This window comes from Aedes aegypti, chromosome 2, assembly GCF_002204515.2.
Source record: "Aedes aegypti strain LVP_AGWG chromosome 2, AaegL5.0 Primary Assembly, whole genome shotgun sequence".
NCBI lineage: Eukaryota > Metazoa > Arthropoda > Insecta > Diptera > Culicidae > Aedes > Aedes aegypti.
The window spans coordinates 403,988,624-404,015,546 of NC_035108.1; the positions used below are offsets into that span (position 1 = coordinate 403,988,624).

The 26,923-nt window shown below is 37.7% G+C and overlaps 1 protein-coding gene across 8 annotated transcripts in view; it reads left to right on the top strand.

Annotated features, from left to right (window-relative positions):
• Nucleotides 1-3,801, top strand: part of LOC5573245 — a 96,559-nt gene extending 92,758 nt beyond the window's left edge. For 5 of the 8 annotated variants that reach the window (XM_001654404.2, XM_021847221.1, XM_021847219.1 and 2 more), the window contains one exon: nucleotides 3,100-3,801. In XM_001654404.2, the coding sequence (XP_001654454.1) occupies nucleotides 3,100-3,275 (176 nt within the window). In that variant the 3' untranslated portion in view covers nucleotides 3,276-3,801. The remainder of the gene's footprint in view (nucleotides 1-3,099) is intronic. The other 3 variants (XR_002500872.1, XR_002500874.1, XR_002500873.1) reach the window with 3 other exon arrangements.
• The last annotated feature ends 23,122 nt before the right edge of the window (nucleotides 3,802-26,923 follow it).

Consider the following 26,923-nt stretch of genomic DNA (forward strand, 5'->3'; position numbering starts at 1 on the left):
TTCGCAATTTTGTCGCAAGGTGGCACTAGTGAGCATGTAAAATTGAGCATTTCAAGCATGTTCTATCTTGTGATTCACATGAGATAAAAAGTTTGAGTCTTCGGAAAAGTTGTTGAGAAAGTTAAAGACATACGGAAGGTAAATAATTTGATTCTAAATTTTGCAGCTAGGTGGCATTAGTGAGCATATAAAAGCATTTATCTCATGATCCAGGTAAGATAGAAAGTTAAAGTCTTCGACTAAGTTTTAATCTCTGGCATATGAATTGAATCAGACCTGAAACTCTGGTATATGATGTCAGACCTGAATCACTAAATTATTAGAGGAATAAGACATAATTTGCCAATAACTAAGTAGACCAATCCAGAGTCTCTTGAAAATGAATAACTGAAAAATGCAGGTCAACAAAAATGAATAACTTAAACTAGAAATGAATCAGATTTAAATTACTTGAATATGAAGTAATTCAGACCTGAATCACGTCAACATGAAGTAATTTAGACCTGTATTACTTGAATATATAGTGAATCAGACTTGAATCACTTGTATATTAAGTGAATCTTAATCACTTAAATATAAAGTATAACAGACCTAAAACACTTGAATATAAAGCAAATCAGTGTTGATTATGAAGATATTTCAATCTAAATCTTCTGAATATTAAAAGCATTAGACCTGAGTCACTTGAACAAATATTAAAACATAACTTAGGTACTTAAAAATGAAGTAATTCAGTCCTGAATGCCTTAAATATGAAGCTATTCAGACCCAAATAACTAAAAAATGAATTGGAAAGTTGGAACACTTGAATATGCAATAAATCAGATATGAATCGCTTGTAAATGAAAAGAATCAGACCTGAATCACTCAAAGATTAAGTGATTTAGTAATGAATTCCGCAAATATCAAGTAAATCAGCCCTCTATCTCTAAAAAAGTAAGTCAATCGTATCTGGAACACTTGAACAGCGAAATCATACCTGAACAACTGGAGAATGCTGTGAAACAAAACTGAATAACCTAAATTCTAATCAAACCTGAACCACCTGTTTATTATGTAATTCATACTTGAAACAGGTGAACATGAAGTAATTCAGACCTGCATCACTCGAATATAAAGTGAATCAGACCTGAGTCACTTGAATATGCAGTGAATCACTCGGATATAAAGCGAACCTAACATTAATCACTTGGATATGGAGTGAATCAAATATGAATCACTGGAATATGAAGTGAATCACATGAAAATTAAGTGAATCTGATGTGAAGCACTTGGATATGGAGCAAACCAAACCAAATATTAAATGAATCAGTCGTAAGTCACATGAGCATGAAGTGAATCTGACTTTTTTATAGGAGAGCATCAAACCTGAATTACTTCAATATCAAGTATATGAAGTAAATCAAACATGAAGCACATGCATATAAAGGAAGCAGGCATTAATCACTTGGGTATGAAGTGAATCAACATTAATCACATGAATATAAAATCAATCAATCCTGAATTATTTGGATATTAAGAGGTTCTGACTTGAATTAACAACTTTGCCGAATACACGAACTTCAGGATCACAATACAGAACTAGCTTAAAATTCTCAATTCAACACTACCGCCATCTAGTGGCGAAATTACGAAATAAACTGTTTGTCCTTTAGATTTCGTTCGCCTTCTGAACAACTTTGCCCAAAACTTGAACATGCTTCATAGCAAAATTATGAGATAGAATTAATATAAAATACTCATTTAAATATGATCTACAGTGCCATCATTATAAATCAAACTGTTTTCCGGATGCCCTTGACTTTCTGAACAACTTTGCCAAATTTCAATACATTTATTGGAACAAATTTGACTGGAAAAACTGACTTCTCTTGTTAATATGTTTGAATGATTACTATTTGTTTAAATTTTGTTTGATTGTAAAAATTTGTTGAATACTTTTTGTACAAGTAGAAATTTTGACAAGAAAAACACATTTGCGTAAAATTTGTCCTAAAACTTATATTTGTGGAAATAGTCCAGTCCATCTTGTCAGTGTAATTTTTATTTCGCACTAACTTGTTCATGAATTCACGCTGAATTGTGAATGATCTTCACATACAATCCACTATTGCTTGCTATATGTGAAACTACAGCGAACTCAATTCACACTGTGCCTCAAAATGATATGTTTAATATTTCTTACATAGCAGTAGAAAAACAGGGAGGTGCTATTTTAATTTCAATGGGTGTAGTTTCATCGCAGACAACGTTTATATGAATCATTTCCCCAGAGTAATGTTTTGTTAGGATGAACATACAAAATACAAATACATAATACAAATTATTCTATTGTAATCGAAAAAACAACACAACAACACATTATTTTGCCTTTTGTATTAAATTAAAAATCAAAATACGTTTTAAGTGTTTTTTATCTCTTGATTACGCCCTAACTGCAAATCTTTTGAATGCAAGTAACTGACACTGAGGAAGACTATCTGCTTTTCATTCTATTTGTCATCATTTTAGTAAGATCGAGTTTACATGGGCATCTATAAAATTTTGTCTCAGAAAAAAAGAACAAAATGTGAATGGATGCATGCAGAATTGATTTCAGTGAAATGATTCAAATGAACTGTTTCAAAATGAATATCGTACATAACTTATTTTATTGTAATTTTGGTTCTTTTCGTTTTGCTGTCACTGTATGTCTTTTTCAATCGTTGGTACATTAAACTATTAAACCTTTTTGAATACTGTTTCTATACTGCTTTGAAAAGCTCAATTATCAATTGCTGCGTAAATCCGTAATTCGTTTTGATACGAGCTTATTTTCTATCCGAATATGGAACATGAATATTATTTGTTTTTTGTACATCTTTTTTACCCCTTATTTGCACTGCACTATGTCATAACGGATGATTTCATCTCGCTCTTCGAAACTTTGTCGTATTGCCTTGCAATATACAAGTGAAGATTTTGTTCGGTGTGTTTGAATTTCGTTTGGACGGGTGTTTTACTTGTTGGATGTTAATACTTATTACAAGGCCTTCGCTAAAACCCACAACAATCACTAATTACAATCCTCCGTTTGTTTGCTTTTCATCCCCACCGCAGTACTCGGAGCATCGGGAGAAATTTTATTGGAGAAAATACTCGAGGAGGACAGTAGCTACGGTGATCCGGATTACTACACCCGTAACGTTGGTCAATCTCCGCCCGGTTTGGACAACGACAAGAAGCTGCTGCTGGGTAATGGTCACACCGGCGCCATACATATGACCGATATTTAAATCCTCGGTGTACCGCCCCTCATTAATAAACCTATCGCCAACGCCATCATCGCCATTATCGTCACCGGGGCAGCAGTTTCCAATGATGTCATCATCATCAACGTCGTCGTCGTCGTCGCCAACGGTAAAATGGAGACCGACCATTACCGCAAAGCATCGTAAGTAGGAAACAGCGGCAGAAGAGCTGGGCACCACGAGAAATGTGTGCTACATGATTGCTCTCTTTTTCCAATCTTCTACACTAAGTAGATTTTTTCTATATTGACATAGATATTGATAGGTAAGATTCATATAGTTCAAGTACGTGAAGGTATATAAAATTAAATAAAAATGACAAAAAACAGAAACTTATAAATCAATCCATAAGCTATCCATAATCATGCACGGATGAAAGGATGAAGAAGATAAGAACATTTAACATTAATAGGGAGGTCCTTTCGAGGACGGCTATCTACGGTCACGGTGGGTTTGTTATCGTCGTCTGGCTTCTATGCCATTTAGATAATGAGGTGAATCTTCTATCAAGCATAACTAATCTGAGAAAAAAATCTTCAATTTCAATCAATCAGTTTTATCAATTTTCTGTTTGACCTATTGGCATTTCAGATGCGTAATTGCTTAAGGCCCAAACGCAATGATAGCGGAACGGCAACGGAAAGCGGAACCAGTTCGCCAGCATGATAACATGCTAGTCGACTCAGTGTTGGTTCACTCTAATTCGTTGACAGCTCAATCGAGATGGTGTGATTCATGCTGGCGAACCGGTTCCGCTTTCCGTTGCCGTTCCCCTTTCATTGCGTTTGGGCCTTTAATCTGAGAGCCTACCGCAATTGCAGTGCATTCTAACTTGCTTAAAAATATATGTAACATATTTTGAAGACTACTGCATTATCGACAGCAATATACTTCTCTCGAAAAGCTCAAACTCCTAGTAAATTCCTAAACCCTTAAAAGCCCGAATTGAACCGTGAATTTTTAAACGGCCACAATTCGGAGACCAGTAATCTATATAAAGAGAGTTTGACCAGTAACCTATATAAATAAAAATGGAGTTATGTTTGTATGTCACGAAATAGCTTCCTAACGGGTCAACCGATTTGAATGATTACTTTTCTGTTTTGTTTGTCAAGTGTTCCGACGTGTTTGTGAGTATAAAAATCGGAAAAAAAACGAGCGTGAACGGAACTGTCATTTTGTATGGGACGATCCATGGCGTTTTTCAACAGCCTACTTGATGGCAAGACGAAGTTTGCCGGGCCCACTAGTTTGAAATAAACTTCAATTGAATGCATTTAGTTGATTTTACAATACTTGTGACATCCCCCTGACCCGTCCCCCTTTTCTAGGTAACGGAAAAAGTGTGGAGACGAGGGGTGCAAAATTGGTTCCCAACGGATATCTCAACATCTCTGAGTCTGAAAGAAAATTTATCCGCTAGACGGCGCTAGTAACAATTTTCATTCAATTGTCTGTATCAGCTAGAAGGTTGGTGTCTTCGGAAAAGCTGTTTAACTTTTCAAGAGCTATCTAGTGGTGAAAAGTCTGATTAAAAACTCATCCTCTAGGTGGCGCTAATAAAAAGCAACCTTCAAACCTTCGGCAAAGGTATTCAGCAGATTGAAGGCTATGTGGAGGTGTAAAATATTGGCCCTAATGTATTGCGTACCAAAAATTATTACCAAAGCGATTAAAACAATTTTGAAGTGTACCAAAGCCTAAAGATGACTACCTAAAAACGCTGATCAGATTTCAAATGGCTGCTCAAGACCTGTTTGTATACATGACTGCAGCAAATCAGTAACAATATCCAGTAGTGTTACTCAAGATTCTTATCAGAATCTTGAAAATTGAAGTCTTCGGCAAAAAATGTCCACCTATCTGGTAGTGTAGAGTCTGACTTATCTCCTCATGCTAGTAAGTTGATATCTTCAATATTCTCTGTCACGAGATCTTTATCTTCGGCCAAGCCGTTTTTACAGATCAAGAACTATCTTGTCGTAAAAAATCTGACTAGAAGCGCATCCACTAGGTGGCGCTTGTAACATTTTTTTTCAATCTTCTTCAAGATCCTTATCATATGATCAAGGGCTATCTGGCAATGAATAGTCTGATAAAAAGTTGATTCAACCGCTAGGTAGCGGCAATAACTTTTTTTTTTCAATCTCCAGTCTCGGAATACTGGTCAAAACAAAGGATCGTGTTCATCGGTGGAACCTAATTGTTGAATAATCCGATAGATGGCGCTACAGTCATTTCTCCAAAATTTTATATTCAGAATATTGAGTTATAGAATAATATTGGAAGTTTTCATGGCTTCCCTAATAGTCCTTTAAAGCGAAGTTGCATTGATTTTGTGTTGTTTTTTATAAGTAAGTGTCACATTTCATAACTGATTAACTGATTGAGTAACGCATAGGTATGGTCGGCTATACATTAGTGCCGCTATATTTGACATCAAGACAGCCCTCAGGCTGCTGAATATGTTTGCCGAAGACACCAACCTTCTTGCTAATAAGGATCTGGAAGTAGAGTACATTAAAGATTTCTTTCAACTAGGGCCACGTAGCGCATGTATATTCATAACAAGATTCTTAATCGCCAGATAGTCCTTGAACAGCTGAGCAGCTTTGCCAAAGATACCAATCTTTTACAGTCGACTCTCCACATCCCGATGTTCTACATCTCGATATCTCTCCCTATGTCGATGATTTGTTCTGTCCCTTCATTCTGCATACATTTTCACTCTCCTTATCTCGATATCCTCCTTATCTCGATATCTCCCTATCTCGATGTGATTTTCGTTCCCGATTTACTCCCCTTCTTATATCGATATGCCCATTATCAAAGGTTACTAGACTAGATTTTACGGATACAAAACAATTTGCAAAAACGAAATGACGTCTTTTTGTTTTCACTTTTCCTAGTAACGGATTGATTATCAATCTAGTAATCATTAAAAATTAAATTTTGTTCTATGTCTCGATCTCTCCCTATCTCGATGGTTCCTTCGATATCGAGATGTGGAGAGGCGACTGTATTTGATAAGGATCTTAAGATATGGATAATAAAAAATATTACTAGCGCCATCTAGCGGACATATTCTCATGCAGACTCTTCACCGAAAGATGGCCCTTATTATGCTGAACAGCTCTGCCAAAGACACCAACCAACCTTCTAAGGGATTGTTCAAATATTACGAAACGCAACAGGGGGTCTTACATAGTGTTGCGGCCCATGCAAAAATTTAAAATTCTCCCTAGCTGTTACGTGGGGGAGGAATGGGGTCCACAGTTGACAGATTTTGTGTTACGTAATGTTTTAATGAACCCTAGCTAATAAGGATCTTGAGAAACAGACAATTAAAGGAAATTTCCTACTAGCGCCACCTAACGGATACATTCTAAATTAGATTTTTCACCTCCAGAGAGCCCTCAATCGAAGACACCAATCTTCTTGCTGATAAGGATCTTTAGGTAGAGAAGTTTAAAGATTTCTTTTCACTTGAGCCACCTAACGGATGAATTTCCAATCAGACTCTTTGCCGCCAGATAGCCCTTGAACTGTTGAACAACTTTGCCGAAGACACCAACCTTTCAGCTCATTTGAGTGTTTTGAGATATTTTGCACCCCTCGCATCCACGCTATTTCCGTCCCCTTGAAAAGGGGGAAGGGTCAGGGGGATGTCTGATCCAAGTATTGAAAGACCAACTTACCGAATTTACTTCAAAATTTATTTCAAATTCATTGAATTTCTGGTCTCCGAATCGTAGAAATTTAAAAAATCAAGGTTCGTCTCGGGCTTTTGAGGGTTAAATGATCCTTGTCATAGGCTAATCGAAACTTTAGTGGAATTATAGGCGTATTTCCAGTGATATATTGGACGGACTGATGTGAATAACTTAAAAAAAATATCCGATGTCTAAACTGCCCATATTCGCATAACAGTCCCATGTTTAAAAGAAATCCCAAAGAAAATAGAACTGCTATGCGAATACGAGTAGTAAACAGGTTCATGTGAATATCATGATGAAAATCTTGATAGATTGGTTTGTCTTGAAAATACCTTGCCAGATTACTACCAACATAGATTTGTTGTATATTTGTTAGTGATTTCTGTCGAGTAAGAGATTCTCATGTGTTAATCCTAAAAAAAATCCAGGGATTTTTGATGATTTTTCTTGGATTTTTTTTTGTTTGACTAATTGCTTTTAATGATTTTGGTGGAACTCTATCTATGATCCATAGCCGAATGCTTGCGAGATCTTTTAAAACTTTTTCCTGAGCTTCTATCCGCCTCCTTGCTAAAATGATCATGGAGCAATTTCCAAAGAAAACCTGTTTCTTTCTTAGTAATTTATGCCGAAATAACTGAAAGCTTTTTTTAATACCTGTGGTAATTAAAAATGCATGAAGTTTTCTTTTGTTGGTTTTGATCGAAATTCTTGATAAATGCTATGAAATTAACCCTGAATGAATCTTTAGAATTATGTCTCAAATAATCTCTTATGACGAAGTTCTAGGACTAATTTCTGAATGAATCCAGAAAAATCCATCGTCATTATCCTGGATGTGTCAAAATTATTGAAAATTCTGGACAAACATTTGAAAAGGGCCCAAGAGGTCTTGAGCCTTTTTTTTTTGCAAACTTTGCTGTTGAGCCCCTCTTAGCCCGCCCACGCAAACTAACACCATTATCAGAAAGATTGCTGTTAGCTCTTCATGATAGTGGTATTGGTGAGCGTAATCGAGTTGAATTGGGCTCAACAGCGACTTGCAAAGCCAATGTTTACCAATGTCGATGTGCCCTTTTGAAATGTTTGTCCAGAATTGTGCCCAATAATCTACGATTTGGGTTTAATTTTAAACATGTTTTCAGCATGGTAGAAAAGATGCTTTCCACCGATAAAACAATCAAGAATAATTATTGAAAATAACATATAAGTTTATGCGTGCAATTTGAAAAATTCTAACTTAGAAACTCTTGATTATTGAGATAAACGTTCTGCAGAGATGTTATAGCAAACCGTTTGGACTACAAGAAGAATATGAACACTGAAAAAATATTTATAAAGTTTTTCTAAGAACGACTATTGGACGAATATCAAAATTTCGGTTGTTTGTCGAATAAATTCGTTTTTGAGAATCATCAAATGATTCAGAATCATATCATGATCACTTCTCTAGAAGCAGCCATTCTCGAGTTATTTCAAATTTCAAGCAAAAATGTATTAATTATATAATTTCATAAACCATTTTCATTAATGATTGGCGGTTTTTCATCAAGAACAATCGGTTTTCAAGAGTATAGGTAATATTTTCGTCTACTGGTTTATTATTTTTGGTGAAGAATCACGAATAACTAATGAAAATGGACTATTTTGCTATGTAAATAATATTTTAGCATTAAACTTAATATAACTTGAAAATTATTACTTCTAGAGAAATGTTTTTATTAGAAAACCTGTGTTATTAAACATTTCTTCATCATAAAATTTGCTCAAAATCTCTGTTTTTATCAAGATTCTTTGATGATAATATAAAAATAATAATAATGGGATTATCGTGTCTAAATACTTAAAAAATAAGTTGAATGTTTCATGTTAAAAAAAATTCAGTGTATATATTTTTCTTGTAGCTCAAACGGTTCACTAGAGCTTCTCTATACGATGTTTTCATCTAAAATCAAAAGATTTGGAGCTAGAGCTTTTTAATAGATTGCATGCTAAAACACATAGGCAATTTTCAGAAATTATTCTTGAATCAAAAAGATCTATTTGTCTATGGAAAACACTTATTCTACCATAATGAAAACTGGTGCAAAATTTACAACGAATCTAAGATGGTCGAGTTCTGTGATTGACCTATTTGACATGGAATTCGTCTGTTGTAAAAAAAAAATTCGAATAAATTATGCTCGGCGGTACTATTTAAAACACATGAAAATTCCTTCAAAGCCATCGTGTAGGTGGACGATCTCCTAAAGGAATCACCATAAATCCCTGAACATTTCTGATTGAATCACTAGGCTACTTCCTGAAATCACTGATGGAAAAAGATGAGCATGTCTGTTGAACCAGATCAAAAACAAAACGCTCTCAAGCATCAGATTCGCATCTGTCGTGCTCGCGAGTAAACAAAGCTAAAGTTATTCGTGAAAGTGTTCGGAGCTGTTTAGAGTGAATTACGCTTTTGACCACAAACTGGTTTACTGTCTATTTGATGGATGTACAATTGATTTATCTGTCAAAAGTATAATAAATCACACCTTGTTCGGTTACTCGCGAGTAAAGGTTCGTGAACTTTTTTTCGCGAACGCTATTTCTTACTCACTCCAAGGCTGTTCACGAGTCTGTCATGTTTGTTTTGCGTTGGTTTACACTCGTGAGCAGCTTCGTGATGTTAACATTACTACCACTGCCTGAAACAACCACTAAAGTAAATCATAATATTTTCTTTTTAGAGCTATTAATCTTTACGTTACCGGCCTCCGATAAGCCATTTTCAAACAGCTGCCATTTCGTCAATTTCCAATCGATTTTTTTTAAACTACCCTCAGTTTACTTTAAAAAAGTTTCAGTTATTTGTCATATATGGACAATTCTGTATTCGGAACCATGCCGGAGAGATTCCGGGTTGTACTGGGGTCACGAGGGTGTCAAATTCGGGAAATATGATAATTTTTTCAGCTACACGACTAAAGTTTTTTTTGTAAAACATGAGATAATGTTCGATTGTTATCAATTAAACATAATTTGAATAAGTGGACCATTCCGAAACATCGTAGACGGTTCCGCCAGGGCCAGTTTGGGGACATTTCCGTTTCATGTCCAAAACATACCTTGCGACGTCTCAATCTTCTTTAATTCGGGAGAACATATCAATGAAGCAAAAATAAACTAAATATATAAATAGATGTGGCAACTCCAGAGCACCTGACACAGGTTCTGCCAGGGCCTCTTTGAGGACATTTCCGTTTATTGTCGAAAACATACCGTGTGACGTATCAATCTTCTTGCATGCGGGAGAACATGTCAATAAAGGAAGAATAAACTAAATATCCATAGATGTGGCTACTCCACAGCACCTGACACAGGTTCCGCTAGGGCCTCTTTGAGGACATTTCCGTTTTTTGTCGGAAACATACCGTGTAACCTATCAATCTTTGTGAATTCGAGAGAACTTATCAATAAAAGAAGAAAAAGCTCGGTACGAATAGATATGGTCACACCAGATCTCCAGGCGCAGGTTCCACGAGGGCTTCTTGGGGAACATTTCCATTTTATGTCCAAAAACATACCGTGTGACATCTCAATCTTAATGAATTTTAAATAACTTGTCAATAAATGGAAAATAACACGGTAATAAAAGATTTGGCCACTCCAGAGCTTCTGGCACAGGTTCCATAAGGGGGATATTTCTGCTTTTGTCTCAATCTTTGTGAATTGTAAAAAAACATGTCAATAAAAGAAGAATCAACTTATTAACATGTGATGTGGCCACTCCATAGCTCCAAGTACAGGTTCCACCAGGGCTTCCTTGGAGATATTTCAGTTTTATATCCATAACAAACCGTGTGACGTGTCAATCTTCGTGGATTCGAAAGAACATGTCAATTCATGAAGTTCCGCCAAGGCCTCTCAGGGAACATTTCAGTTTCATGTCCAAAACCTATTGTGCAACGTGAATTCGACAGAACATATCAATTAATGAGGAATAGACCCTGTGTTTCCACTCCTGAGCATCACGTACAGGTTCCAGAATGGCCTATTTTATGACATTACCGTTATTTGAAGGAAAAAATATGTCAATAAATGAAGAATGACCTCGATACCAACAGATCTAGCTACTCCAGAGCACAAAGAATAGGTTTCACCGAAAACCTTTTTTGAAAATTTTCCGTTATTTGAACAAAACATGATGTGCCACGGATAAAGCATAATGAAAATTCTGAAAAGTATTCAAATAAATCTAGGATAAAAAACATACACACTGATGTGGCTCCTCTTCACTGATGAGTCTTAGGCAGGATCTTTCTAAACAGATGTTTTCCACGATTTTTTGGAAAATCTGTTTTGCAGATCTTCATGAATACGTCAGGAATGCACTGTGCAACTAGTTAAAACTCAGCAAAAAGCTGAGAAGAAAACTAACAAGGAATTCACCAGTTTGTTTCGAACATCATCAGAAATCCAATAAGAATCCTTAAAAGGTTTTGGCTAGAATGTTACCAAGAATCTATTGTAAACTTCGAAGAAAATTTTCTATTTATTACTCAGAGTTCTCAATAAATTTGTTGATAAAAACTTAAAAGGAATTCGTTTTGGAACTCCTCATAAAAACAGTCTTATGATTTATGAAATCCCTTTGGCTTACTGACCTTTGGCATATTTACTGCCAATAATTGTTTTAACAGTATAAAAAAGAAGAATCTATTGCCCGTTTAAAGAAGAGTAAATTCGACCAAACGTCGGTTCCGTCAATCGTACCGCTTATTCATGAATGGAGGAAATCCACGTGCAACAGAATAAGAATTTTGCTTAGAATATGTTAAGGATTTCATCAGAATTTAAACAATAAGCTAACCAGCAATTATCTAATTTGGAACCCATTCGAGATTTCATCTATTATCCGCAAAGGGTTTTCCTACAGATTAGTGTCCGGTCCATCGATTGTGTCGGGAGAGCGATGCAATAGAAATCAGACGTGTCCGGTTCGCGCAGTGCGAAGAAAAAGTGGTGTAATCCAGCCATAAATGTTTGGTCCATCGATTGTATTGCTTGCTCCAGCAAGAGCGAGCGATGGGACCGGAAACACCCACTAACCCAATGTACTTTCCAAGACAATTGTGGAGATGCAGAGGTTTATTCAGCCTTTGAGCTCTCGATTCGTGCTCTTTGAGAATGGTTCGCTAATCCCGAGCCCCATTCATTAAATCTCTGTGCATCTTCGACTGCTCCGGTCGATCACGGAGTGCAACTACGAAGCGGTCATCTATGCTTGAGCTCATGCTCATTATCCGCAAGGGTTTTACTTACAAATTCTTCATGCATTTTTTATTTTATTTTTTTTTTTAAATAAGCCAGTTCATTTGCCCTAATTCAAATAGTATTGCTCTGGAGTGGCCAAATCTTCATTTATTGACAAGTTCCCTTGAATTCATGAAGATTGAGACGTCGCACGGTATGTTTCCGACAAGACACGGAAATGTCCTCAAAGAGGCCTTGGCGCAATCTATGTCAGGCGCTCTGGAGTGACCAATTCTATGAATATTTAGTTTATTCTTCCTTTATCGACATGTTCTTATGAATTCAAGAAGATTGAGACGTCGCACGGTATGTTTTGGACATGAAACGGAAATGTCCCCAAATTGGCCCTGGCGGAACTACCATGTTTCGGAACGGTTCACTTATTCAAATTATGTTGAAATAATGACAATAGACCATTATCTTATGTTTTACATGAAAACTTCAGTGTTGAAACTGCAATAAATAAAAAAAAACACATTTCCCAAATTTGGCACCCTCGTGACCCCAGTACAATCCGAAATATCTCCGGCATGGTTCCGAATTCAGCATTCTCCATTTATGACAAATAACTGAAACCTTTTTAAAGTAAACTGATGGTGGTTTCAAAAAAATCGATTGGAAATTGCCGAAATGGCAGCTATTTGAAAATGCCTTGTCGGAGGTCGGTAACGTAAAGGTTAAAGAACTACTGGAAAAATCGCTGAAGGGTTATTTGGAGCTATAACTTGAATAACCCTAAGATAGTTTCCTTTCAATCTTCTGGGTGAAATAGTTGTTAAAATAATGATGAATTTCTGATAAGGCCTTTGTAAGAATCTATCATGGAATGTACGCTTAATTTTCCTCGAATGTTTTTAGCGAAACGGTCACGAATCAATCATAAGAATATTGACAATTTCATGGCATCGACAAGATGTCCAGTGAATTTGTAATAAAATTCATATTGTATTTCTCTCGAGCTATTCTTAGCGCATCCACCATTTTATTTGAATGTAGCATTTAATATATTCTAGATTAAAGATGCGAGGAGTGAGTTGAACAGGTACACGAAAATACGTGGGTTAGAAAGTCAAATAATTTTAAATTCATGATTCTACATGAACAAAGCCATAAGGAACTATATACTACATGTATTCTTAAAGAAATGTTCTGTGGAATCATTGGATGAAAGTCAAGGAAGCTTACATCTAAATGTGTTCACTGTATTCTATTCTCCAACCGAAACAAAGTGAACACATTTTAATCAAATAAATTTCAGTTTTGAACTGAAAAAATGCTTTCAACGACGACGACGACGATTACGATGGTGCATTCTTGAACGATAATCTTTCAGTTCATCTTAAAGTAGTCTCTAGGGACTCGCACAACTAACCCTGTCGATCTTATCCTTGATAGATTCCTGCAAAATTCATGGAGATACCAAAGAACTCTTGTGGAATCATTAGACAATTTAATGGAGTAATTCCTTAAAGAATTTTCCACATACCACGTGGTCATTTGGGAGTCTTTTGAAGTTTTGTATGAATAAAAGACCACGAAGGGAAGCGGGTGGAGAAAAAATAACTTAAAATGGAAACTGAAATAATTGAATAGCTAAGCATCTGCTAAAATGTTGTATATGAGGGTTATTTATTTTTCCGTTCGTGCTAATCTTCATCATTTTAGCATATAAAAGCTAACTGTCCATACTCATAATTAGTAAATCCTTTTTTAATACAATATTTATTTAACCAGAAGTCCTGAATCAAAGACAAACTAGCCTGAACTATATCCACCGTCTCAAACCCACCGTGCCGACTGAAATATGTGTATGTACCAGACATTGCAAGACTTCAACAAGTTAATCGTGATATAAACATTCGCAACAATGCAGAAATGATAAGATGTAGGACTTTTCATAATAAAAGTTTTGTTTTAAGCCAATCCAAAAATGAATACAGCTACTATGTGTATTGAACTCCTAATTTTTATATGTGGCAAACCAAGATGACAAAAGTGTAAGTATGAATTGATTCTGATTGAGTTTTCCAATTTGCCATCATCGCCAGGTCCAATTATAGCTACACAAATTGATGGTGCTCATAAAATATTCCATTGAAACAACGTAACAGCAGAACATATGCAACTAATAACAACAACTAAACACTCTACTAGCTGTGGATATTAGAATTCCGTTTTGATACTCACTTTAGTCGATATTTTTGTTACTGTGTAATGAAACATTCGCTATTTAGACAACTCGTCGAAAACATCATACATAAAAAAACATATTTAGCTGTGTATAGTGCGCTAAGAACAAAAAATCAAGTGAAAAGTAAAGAAATTTTTAAAAAATTGTTGAAAAAGATACAAAAAATATGCTGAAAACAGAATCTCAAATCTGTAGGTAAATGTATTTAATTTGAAATTTTTGATGTTCGTGACCAGATGTCGTATATATTATTATTAATAAAAAATGCATTGAGAAAAATTTGATCACATGTTGAACAGTACTTACATATTTCAGAGCTATTTAAACAAACAATGAGAAAAAAGGAACGAGCCATACATACAGTCAAAAAAAAAATCACCGTGCATTCAACTAGATAAACGTTTATTAAACAATTCAATATTTAATAGCGCAAAATATAACAGTTCCAAACTAAATAGAAGGGAACGCAACCACATTTTTAAGTGTAAAATCAAATAGAAATCATCACAAGTGAAAGTCGTACCCAACGTGGTAAGCTTATTCGTCATCATATGCAGTGAATCGCCGCACACTCGGTAGGAGTATTACATTCATCGCACAATTTATAATCAAGACTTCATTAACCGCTCTCAGCATATCTTCCATGGATTACACATTCAAAACACACATACACACACAAACATACACACACGCACATACATGAACGAGCAAACGAACCGGTAACACCGACGAGTTTTCCCACGAATATTCATTTTCTAATAATGTGCGAAATAAAAGCGCCAGAAGCGTGTGAAAGGAAAAAGGAACTTCACCCCCCTTCGCTCCATCATCACCATCATCGTTCGACGGAAGTTTCGAATGCCATAAGGGGGTGAAGGTATGTTCTCTCGTCAAAAGGTATGTTCTCTCGTCAAAACTGAAATTAATTAAGCTTTTGAGCGGGAATTTTTCGCAACAACTGTTGGAATTGGAGTGGAGGAGAACTTTTTATTTTCCTGGAACGACGAAGCATCAACCTCGGATGAGGATATTTTTTAATGGCATTAGGTGATTGAAGTCTGAACAAATGTGAGCCACTTTGCTTTATCTCTTGAGTTAGGTTCGTAAGCATAATTGACAGTATATTTAATGCGTAAATAAAGAGCATTTATTGCTTCAATTTCAACAATAAACAGTGCGTTTCTGTTAACTCTCCGAAGACCATTTGTACAGTTCCTACTTCATAGTTTCCCAAACCGTGAGTTGGGACCCCCAGGGGGGTCATGAGCCCATCTCTGGTGGGTCGCAAAAAAATCTATTTTTTATAACATTCTTGGTTTTGAATGTAGCGTCGAACTATTTCTTAACTGTTCTTTATGTCAATAAATTATTGCAGTAACAAGATATTTTGTCAATAGAGTCCTAAAGCCATGTCCCAATGTTAGTACCGAACGTTTCAGTTTAGGCCAGAAATACATGTGTACTCAATTTTCAAATGGTTTTCTTTGGTTTACGGCGAAAAAACATTGTTTTTCTGATTTTTGAAATTTGAAGCACCCTATAGTTTAAGCAAAAATTTTGGGTGTATTTTGTTTTCCGTGTCCCTTCCGAAATATCAAATAGGTACAACCCCAGTGTTAAATGAGCCCCTGTGGCATTTTTGTCGACAAAGTAAACGTCAAACATGATCAATAGTGTCACGTTACAAATTTGAACACATTTTTATAATAAAAGTTTGAATATTATATAGTCGTTATTTGAACGCCAAAGTAGTAGCAACAACACGCTCTGTCGTGATATTTAATCAACCTTTTTCATTCATGAAGTTGCAGTATGCTATGAGTCGCAGTAGTAGGAAATCTGCCGGCCCTGATGACGTGGGTTACCCATTGAAAATCTTGAAGACATGGTAAGCTAATCCTACTTGAGAGTTGAGCTGATAAATCAGCTGTGGACTGGTAACTCCTACCCACCGGAATGATAAGAGAGCTTCGTTGTTCCAATCGTGAAACCCGACAATCAAGCTAGAGAACCAGCAAACTACCGAACTAGAGCGAATGGTAAACCGTCGGCTTACACAACATCTCTAGCAACGCGGCTTGCTGAATCGCCGACAGCACGCTTTTCGGCCGAAATCGTATACATGGGGACGAGGAGTTGGTGTAGTGGTTAGAACACACGCCTCTCACGATGAGATTAATATGATTCGTTGGAAATCTTCCAAAAAATGGCCACTTCCACAGTTATTAGCCGAGAGCTTTTTTAGCCAAAGTTTCCATTTTTGCATTCGTATATCGTGTGGCAAGTACCATCGTACTCTGTGCCTTGGGAAGTCAAGAAAAACCCCATTAGGGTTCATGCACAAATTACGTCACGCTCTAAGGAGGGGAGGGGGTAATGGAAAGTGTGACAAGCCTTACACAATTTTTAGAGTACTGTAATCCGGGGTAACATTGATCATTTTTTTTAGTTTTTCTTAAATTTTTCATTTCACAATACAAATGTTACAAGTTTCATATTTTTAAAACAAGTACGGGCACCCACCGCTCCTAACTATGTACTTTATTTTGCTTTTCGAAAGATTTAAACATGTTTAAATAAATATTTTAAGTGATTTTTTGATTTAGCTGATATGGGGTAACATTGATCACCCAAGTAAACAACGTTCGCTAATATTGGAAATGTCGTTACTTACTAAAATCAGGGCCCCTGAACTGCCCATAACTGCATATTTGTAACATCCGACAAAAGTAGGCATTGAGTAAATGGAACATTAAATGTGCATTTTATGGCAGTATGGGAGGAAACTAAAATTTCTAAAAATTACCAGGAGCTCAAAAGTGCTTATTTGAGGTTGATATTTTGTACAACTGATATCACATACTAGGTGAATAGTCAGAAAATAATTCTGATAGAAATTTTGTTGCTATTGCATTACGAGGCTCATTTGTAATCTCAGTGTGACTGTTATGCGGTTATAATTACCAATGTGACAAAACAACTTGGTATTTTTTTCGAATTTTCTAGAACAATCTCACAGATTTCAATAAGTTGATCGAAAGTGTTTATCATTTGATGACTCTCCTAGGTATTAACTCCAATTTGTCAAAAATGTCGAATGTGACTGTTATGCAGTTATGGGCAGTGAAGCCGTATATGAAGACCAAACTCTTACAAGTCATTTACTTTTTGAGTTATTTCAAAATTAAAAACACCGTGAACCGCGGAATACGCCTAAAAGTAGGCAATTTCCTCAGGAAATTCTACATTCGTAATAGTAATAAGTCAATGTTGTCTAATTGAATAAACTTTTGAAAGATTTGACAACGGAATCGTTTTCGGCGATGCCATTTTTAGTAACACCCGCATTTTCCTTGATCACATCGTCTGCAGAACTCATGTGAGACATGAATTTTCGGTATTGTCAGTGAAAATGATAGAAATCATTGTTTCAAAAAGTTGACAAATTTGCGCCTGAACTAAACGCAATTTTGGCAAAAACCTTAATTATCATTAGCTTATGAATATACGAAAGAGAGGCACAATTCATGGTTCGAAAATGTTTCATCAATAAATCTTTATTTGAACGTTTAACAAGATGAGTCATCCCGATCAATGTTACCCCGGATTACGGTACCCATATAAAAAGCGTGACAAAGGAGGAGGAGGGGTCGAAAATGTCAAATTTCAGCCTAAAATCATTTGTGTTTCACCCCTTACGAAAAAATCCTGGACCGACCGGGAGTCGAACCCAGACACCTCCTTCATAGCTTTGCTTTGTAGCCGCAGACTCTAACCATTCGACTAAGGTAGGCCCCGATGTTACCTACATCATGAATTGAACCAAATATCAACTATACGATATTGTTGTTCCCGTCTATGAATGTTTTAAGTTCATATCTATGGCAGTACTCAAAAACACTAAGCTGAAACGAAGAAGATTGAAGCTTATGCACAATACAGTTGATTCAATGTTCACTCAATGAATTTAATACGAAAAATTCCCATTCAGCCGCACCGCAATCGACGATGGTCACGGTTAGCTCCTTCCCCTATAGGCAATGACGGTATTCAACATAGACATGAAATGACACCGCAATAATCGGTCATAGCTCGTAAACACCGTTGTTGTCATGAATGCAATGTGAATAGTTCTTCAAGTTTCCATTCCATGCATTTCCATCTATAAGTACATAAGAGACTGATATCGTATTGAGATATCTCAAGGAGGGTAACTATTTTCCTGTGAAAAAAATGCGGTTCTCACTACACAATGACATCATTGCATCGGCCTTCGAAGATAGGTTACATACAGTGATGGCCAATACATTTGCAACTTGTTCGATTTTCCATACAAAATGGAAAAGTTTAGAAGGTAAGATCTGAGTAATTAATGAAACTTTCCCAGCACGTCAGATATACCTTGAATTACAACATGAATGTTTAAATGGTTTTTTCCCATACGATTTCAAAAGTAATAACAGTAATAGAAGAAAAAACTTCGTGACAGAGTCCGCGGCTACAAAGCAAAGCCATGCTGAAGGTGTCTGGGTTCAAATCTCAGTCGGTCCAGGATCTTTTCGTAATGGAAATTTCCTTGACTTCCCTGGGCATAGAGTATCATCGTACATCGTACACGATATACGAATGCTGAAAATGGCAACTTTGGCAAAGAAAGCTCTCAGTTAATAACTGTGGAAGTGCTCATAAGAACACTAAGCTGAGAAGCAGGCTCTGTCCCAGTGAGGACGTAATGCCAATAAGAAGAAGAAGAAGAAGAAGAAGAAGCTTCGTGACATCCTTAGCAAACTTGTAGGTTTAGGCGAGATAAAAAAAAATGTTCAAGACATTTATTGGGTAGGGCTTTCATATTTTTCTTAGATAATTTGTCTATAAATTCGAATTTGGTTCGAATCGGTCCATAAATAATTGAGATCTGGCCTACCAAAGTTTATAATTTTCAATGGAAATTCAAAAATGTATACAAACATTTGTATTGTCCAATACTGTATAGGCGCGAGGAGAGGACACAGCAATAAGAGCTCTACATAAGTAAGCAGCTTTGTTTTCGAACGAGTGTCCGCTGGAAAGGGAATCCGTTCGATTACATTCCACTTCCATAACAGACACCACCTTTGAAAGCGTCTTTGGAGCGTTTCCAAAGAAATGACATTATCAGCCAGCAGAAACGCATTCAGAGGCAGAAGCTTCGTTAATTGTTAAGACTGTTGGTTGTGGAGACGCACGGTCTGCCACGCTTACGGTAAAATCGATTGCCAAGTAGGGGGAGTGCCGGACAGCACCCAATACCGGACAAAGTCGAAACATTGAGAAATCATGGTCCAATTAAGATGGTGTATTAGTAGAAAAGAAAGCTATTATGTAGACTTATGTTTGCGTAGAATAACACATCCTTGAAATATGCATGCCTTTTTAAAAAAGTAGAAAAGTTTGAAAATCTTTAAAAAATTGACGTATTCTCTTAATTTTGAGCATATTTAGTAATTATTTTGAATGACAAAAAAATACTTTGGATCACGCAAGCATGATCGAACATAATCCTAATTTGGTTGTATGAATGTATTTTGTACCATAATTGAACTAAATATGGACAAATTACAATTTTCGTTAAGCACCTCCTGTCCCTCAGTTTCGGACAGCTTGATTTGTTATATGATATCTTTGTAATTATTGCGTCAGTGTCTCAAAATACTTTCATTTTTCATGGGTTCCGTCGATCATGGTATCAAACATGCAATAAAATTAAGAAGAATGTGTTACCGTTGGGGCATAAAATCCAAAATCATGCCGAATAAAAAGAAAAAGTCAGTAAGGTTAAAATGTTAGTCGCTTAAATCTATATTAAACTTAAAGTATATATGTACTAAAAAGTAATTAAAACTTAAAAGAAACCTTTACAATATGCATGCACACTTAAAATGTTAGTAGAAATAAGTTATTAAATTATTAAAAATAAGTCATGATTGTTAAACAGAACAAAATTTGTAAAACACATTTAGAACATTGCACACAACACACTAAAAACTGCTGCAGGGGAAACTCTCGAGGAGTTGTCGCGAGTTGAGGAAAGGACTGTAAGAAAAAGAGATGAAAAAGGGAATTTGGTACGGAAAGGGTAGGCTACTAGGGAAATTAAAAAGCTGGCTCGGTCTCTTTCTATAGTGATCTCCAAGCTTGTAAGACGCTAGAGTTCAGCTAAAGCCAATTCAAAAGCTGAAGTGAAACTTTCTAGAAATACCGCCAGTGGCAGTGAAATCAAGATACCGCATTCACACGGTTAATTGAGTAAATCAGGTATGCCATTCCTCTAGAAGTAATTACCCAGCAATAAACCCAGTAGCCCATCACCTAACCCTAAACCTACCCTAACCTTTAATGCCCTTAGGACCCAATAGCGCTTAGCTTATTTCCATTTTGGAAGCGCCCAACTGAAATTAGGACCAGCTACCGCCGAAGAAGTCCCCCATTGTCGGTCGAAGGCCATTCCCGACTGGAGTTTAACCCTCGAGGACCCGACGTCTCGTAAGAGTGGAGAAACCACGTGCCGTCTCCTCGCCTCCATTCTGCCTACCAAAAACGACCCACCGACCCCAACAGCAGCAGCAGTAAGCGCCGGCCGGCCATCCCACCGAATAACACCCACACAGCCCACACAGATTTGTGAGTAATAAAATAGTAAAATTCATTTAGAGTGTTTCCTTTTATTGAGCCCTTGGTTAGCCTCTCGAAAAGCCGATCCTGAGAGCAAAAAGCTCACTCTCTAGCTCGCCAGTACTCAGGTCTTGCTGAGGGGTCATCCGACTCCCAAGTAACAATTGGCGACCAACTAAAATCGAAGCTAATCAAGAGTTCAAAAAGGTGCTACATTGTTCTATCAAGTGTGCATGGTAGGTTAGCTAGGTTACGGCAAGTGATAAGGTTTGAGTGTTTCAATGGTAAAGCTTTAGCTTTTGGGGATCGTTTCGGAGTTCATTAAGCCATCTTACTAGTGCGCGTACACTCACAAAAGTTGATATTCTTTGCAATTTTTTTACCAACCAGTAGGAGTAATTTTGCGTTTAATTGAAAGATAATAATGGTTATTGGGTCTTGATTCTTCTAAATGACCTGAGCAACGAATGTTTCGGATCAAAACGACTGAAATTGTTTGGTTTGATGAATGATTTTGTCGACACTCTCAATTTTGAGTGATTATTAGCAATTTTCAAATAGCTTCTTCGTGATAGCTCATCTAGGTATTTTTTTAAATTGCTTCTTCGTGATAGCACAATTAGTTTTTTTTTCAATAGCTTCTTCGCGATAGCTCATCTAGGTATTTTTTTTAAATTGCTTCTTCGTGATAGCTGTATTAGGTAGTTTTTCAAATAGTATCTTCGTGATTACTCAATTAGGTATTTTATTGTAATTAATCGGTATTTGATATGGATTTACAAAAGCTCTATAAAAAGATGGACGTGTCTCATCTTTCCATGGATGAGGTTGAACATGAATTACATGTGAGAAACATGGTATTCGGACCGGATGAACATGAAAGCATTAAACGGAGAAAGTTGAAAGATAGAATGAAGTACGAACGCGAAAAGAATATTTTTGTTGCCGCTCCTATTTGGAGAACGGTACCTGAAGAGATTGAGATAGTTAAGGCTAAGCTTCTGGTCATCGGAGGATTGTTGGACAATCCAAAAACCGATGCTCGCCAGAGAGAAAAGCTGTGTACTCGACTGGTGCATTATAGAGTGCGAATATACATGATCTATAAATCGCCTGGATCGGATAAACTCACGAAAGAGATAACCGATCTTGGTAAACTAGCTAGTCATATTTTTCGAAAACATTTTCCCGAGATGGAATCTAGCTCTGAAGCCCAACCCGAACCCAAACGTTTAGAATCAGAAATTGATCAAGTTCTAGAGGAAGTCAGAAGCGAAATAGAAGTTTTAAATGTAACAGCTACAGGTAATGACTTGGAAGAGCCGGTCGTGGAAGAGGGAGCAAGTGGGGGTGTAAAGATTAAGTCAATTGAGTCTAAAAAGCAGGAGCTAGAGGCATCAATGATTCGATGTGATGAAATTTTGGGAGTGTTAACAGGATATGAGGAAGGAAAGCAGGAAAGCTTAAAAGATGTAATCCAACATTTCAAAAATTTTGTGTTACACACCACGAAGCAACAGAAAGAAATGAGAGAAAGAGAAATCGCTTTAGAAGAGAAACGTATGAAAGAAGCTGAGGAGAATATAGAGCGGAAAAAAAGATTAGAAAAGCTTCTTATCAACCTAAATGATCAGATAAAGTTTAATCAGGAGAGAATCGATAGAGAGTCAGAAATAAACCCTGAGAAGGTAGATACGGGAAAGGGGTCATTCGAACCGAATGGCAAAAATGACCAAGTATTAAAATCGAGTAAAGAAGAAGATATAACGATCGCTGAACAGCAATCGTTTAAAGAGAGTAGTTCTGAAAGTCCGGTTGAAGTTTTTCGGAAACATAAATCAGTAGAAAGCAAGGGAAGGAGAAAAAAGAAGGAGGGGAAAAATGAGAAAAGTAACAGGAGATCATTATCCACAAAGTCTAACAAAAAGCGCCATCGAAAGGTGAGCTTTTCCTCAATTTCGACAAGCAGTGGTACAACTAGTAGCTCACAAACTACTAGTAGCTCAGAAGATTCAAGCGAGGATACTTCAGAAAGCTCGTCGAGTACTAGTAGATCAGCAGAACGTAGACGGAAAAGGCATAAGAAGGAACGAAAAGCTAGGCAGAGTTTGAAGCGAATTCCAGTTTCCGAATGGAAACTAAAATATGACGGAAGGGATCAGGGACGAAAGTTGGCAGAATTTCTGAAGGAAGTTAAGATGCGGTGTAAATCGGAAGACGTATCCGACAAAGAACTTTTTCGTAGCGCAATCCACTTATTTACAGGACGAGCTAAGGACTGGTTCATGGAAGCATACGAAAATCATGACTTTCATAGCTGGTCAGGGTTGAAAAGGGAGCTCAAACGAGAATTCCTACCGCCCGATTTAGATTTTCAAATCGAAATTCAAGCCACTGGTCGTCGACAGGCTCGCGGTGAAAGATTCGTCGATTATATGCATGACATGCAAAAGCTTTTTCAGTCGATGACAAAGCCGATTTCAGAGTGCCGTAAATTTGAAATCATCTGGCGAAATATGAGATTCGACTATAAAAATGCTTTAACTGGAGCAGGGGTTAAATCTCTATCCAAATTAAAGAAATATGGGCGAATCATAGATGAGAACAATTGGAATATGTTCCAGAAACCGAGCGAAAACTCAAATCGGCCCAAAACTCACCAGTTAAATGAGATCTCAGCCTCAAACAACTCGAAATCTAAACCAACTTTTAGTCAACCCGAAAACACGCGAACTTTTTTCAAGAGTAAACCAAAAAGTAAGACCGATAATGAGCATAGCAAGCAAGAGGAGCAAAAGAATGAGAGAGGGGAGAGGAATGAGAGGAAAGAAAATCCGATTGAGGGGTCGTCTAAGGGAACGTTGAAAGCTTTAGCTGAAAAATATGTGCGCCCACCGATAGGCACTTGTTACAACTGCAGGAAACATGGGCACCATTACGGCGATTGCTCAGAAAAGAGACACAAATTTTGTAGGCTATGTGGTTTCTTGGACGTCATTACGCCGGAATGCCCTTTCTGCCAAAAAAACGAGCAGAATTCAGCTTGAGAAGGCAAGCTGAAGCTTCGACTCTAAATCCTTCAAAAGACGATCGGCTATACAAAGACCTATTGCAAAACGGTTATAAACCATTTTCGGATGACGATTATGTCCCCGAAGTGGAAGTTAACGAGCTTTTTGTCAAAGTAGATGGAGACAACCGTCCGTTTGCAAAAGTTCATTTGATGGGAAGAGAAATGATCGGGTTACTGGACAGTGGTGCTCAGCGCTCCATACTAGGAATAGGATGCAAGAAACTGATAAAATCTCTGAATTTAAAAATCTTTCCTACGGATGTATCTTTGAAAACTGTTTCTGGAACTCCAGTAAAAGTAGAAGGCTACGTACACCTACCAGTGACTTTCAATGATGAGACAAAAATCATTAAGGCTCTGATCACTCCAAATCTCCAACGTAGATTAATACTCGGGTATGATTTTTGGAGAGTATTCAATCTTCACCCCACGGTGCAGTTCGAACACTGCGAGTTGAGGGAAGAAATGGAGAGAGAAGGATTTGGGAATGAGGAAACTAGAGAAGAGGAAGGAGGAAATGAGCAGGAACTTCTAACAGAAGAACAAAAATTAAGACTTGAGCAAGTAAAACAACTTTTCAAAGTTGCAATTGAAGGAGAAGTTCTCGGAGTAACTCCACTCATCTCTCACAAAATAGAACTCAAAGAAGAGTTCGAAAAAGCGCCACCGGTGAGAATCAACCCCTATCCCACGTCCCCCGCTATGCAACAGAAGATAAACCACGAACTAGACAATATGCTCAGGCAAAAAGTTATAGAACCAAGCAAGAGCGATTGGGCTCTTAGTACGGTTCCTGTGCTTAAACCTTCGGGCGATGTTCGCCTGTGTCTGGACGCACGACGGTTAAATGATCGGACTAGGAGGGACGCTTATCCTCTACCACACCAAGATCGAATATTGAGTAGGCTAGGGTCAAGTCGATATTTAACAACAATCGATTTAACCAAAGCTTTTTTGCAGATCCCACTTGACCCTAGCTCACGAAAATATACGGCGTTCTCGGTGTTGGGCAGAGGATTGTTCCAGTTCACCCGATTGCCCTTTGGCCTAGTCAACAGTCCTGCCACCCTGGCAAGACTAATGGACGAAGTTTTAGGGTACGGTGAACTGGAACCGAGAGTGTTCGTTTACCTCGACGACATCGTCGTGGTAAGCAGCACATTCGAAGCACACATCCAATCTCTGACCGAGGTGGCCCGTCGATTACGACTGGCCAACCTTTCCATCAACCTCGACAAATCAAAATTTTGTCTGAGAGAGTTACCCTACCTCGGGTACATAATCTCATCCGACGGTTTGCGACCAAACCCCGATCGCGTATCGGCAATAATTAATTATGAGCGCCCAACATCACTTCGTGCTTTACGTCGATTTTTGGGAATGTCGAATTATTATCGACGCTTTATTCCCCGATTCAGCGAGATTTCGGCACCTCTTACCAATCTCCTGAGAAAAAAGCCTCAAACGATCGTATGGAATACGACCGCAGAGAAAGCTTTCCTTGAACTAAAGGAGAATTTAATTGCAGCACCAGTGCTCGCAAATCCAAACTTCCAGCTGCCCTTCCAAGTTCAGACCGATGCGAGTGACAGTGCTATTGCTGCGATCCTCACACAACAGCACGACAGTGGCGAGAAAGTGGTGGCATACTTCTCGCAAAAACTCTCTCCGGCACAGCAAGCATATGCAGCCTCCGAGAAGGAAGGTCTAGCGGTGCTATCTGCAATCAACAAATTCCGACCGTATATTGAAAGCACTCGATTTGTCGTTATTACCGACGCTTCCGCACTCACCCATATCATGAATGGGAAGTGGCGCACGTCGTCACGCCTCATCCGATGGAGCATCGAGCTGCAGGGTTTTGATTTTGAAATTCGGCATAGAAGAGGGAAGGACAATGTTATCCCGGACGCTCTCTCGCGTTCGATGGAGATCGCCACGCTGAGCGAAGGGGACGCATGGTACTCCTCTCTATATGACAAGGTTCGCTCTGCACCGGATGAGAACGTTGATTTTAAGATTGAAGAGGGGAAGTTGTACAAATTTGTACCGAGCAAGACCGAAGTCCTCGATTTTCGTTTCGAATGGAAGCTTTGTGTTCCGGAGAAATCACGAGATGAGATTCTCCGAAAAGAGCACGATGAAGCGTTCCATATTGGTTACGAAAAACTGCTAGACAAAATTCGCACGAGATATTTCTGGCCGAAGATGGCCACCACGATTCGCAGATACGTTGAGCGATGCCGAACTTGTAAAGAGTGCAAACCCACTACAATCTCTCAGTATCCAGTCATGGAAAACCCACGACTAGCTAGAAAACCGTTTCAAATGTTGGCGATTGATTTTATTCAATCATTGCCGCGATCTAAAGCTGGCCATACCCACCTTCTGGTGTTGTTAGATGTCTTTTCGAAGTGGACTGTTTTGGTACCTGTGAGAAAAATTGCGACAGATCTTATTATTAAGATTATCGAGGAACAGTGGTTCCGCCGCTTCTCTGTTCCTGAAATCCTGATAAGCGATAACGCAACAAGCTTCCTCAGTAATGCTTTCAAGGACTTTCTGTCTCGCTATCAGGTGAAGCACTGGGCCAACTCCCGGCATCACAGCCAGGCCAACCCGGTCGAACGTTTGAACCGGAGTATAAACGCTTGTATCCGAACATACGTTAAAACCGACCAGCGTTTGTGGGATACGAGAATTTCCG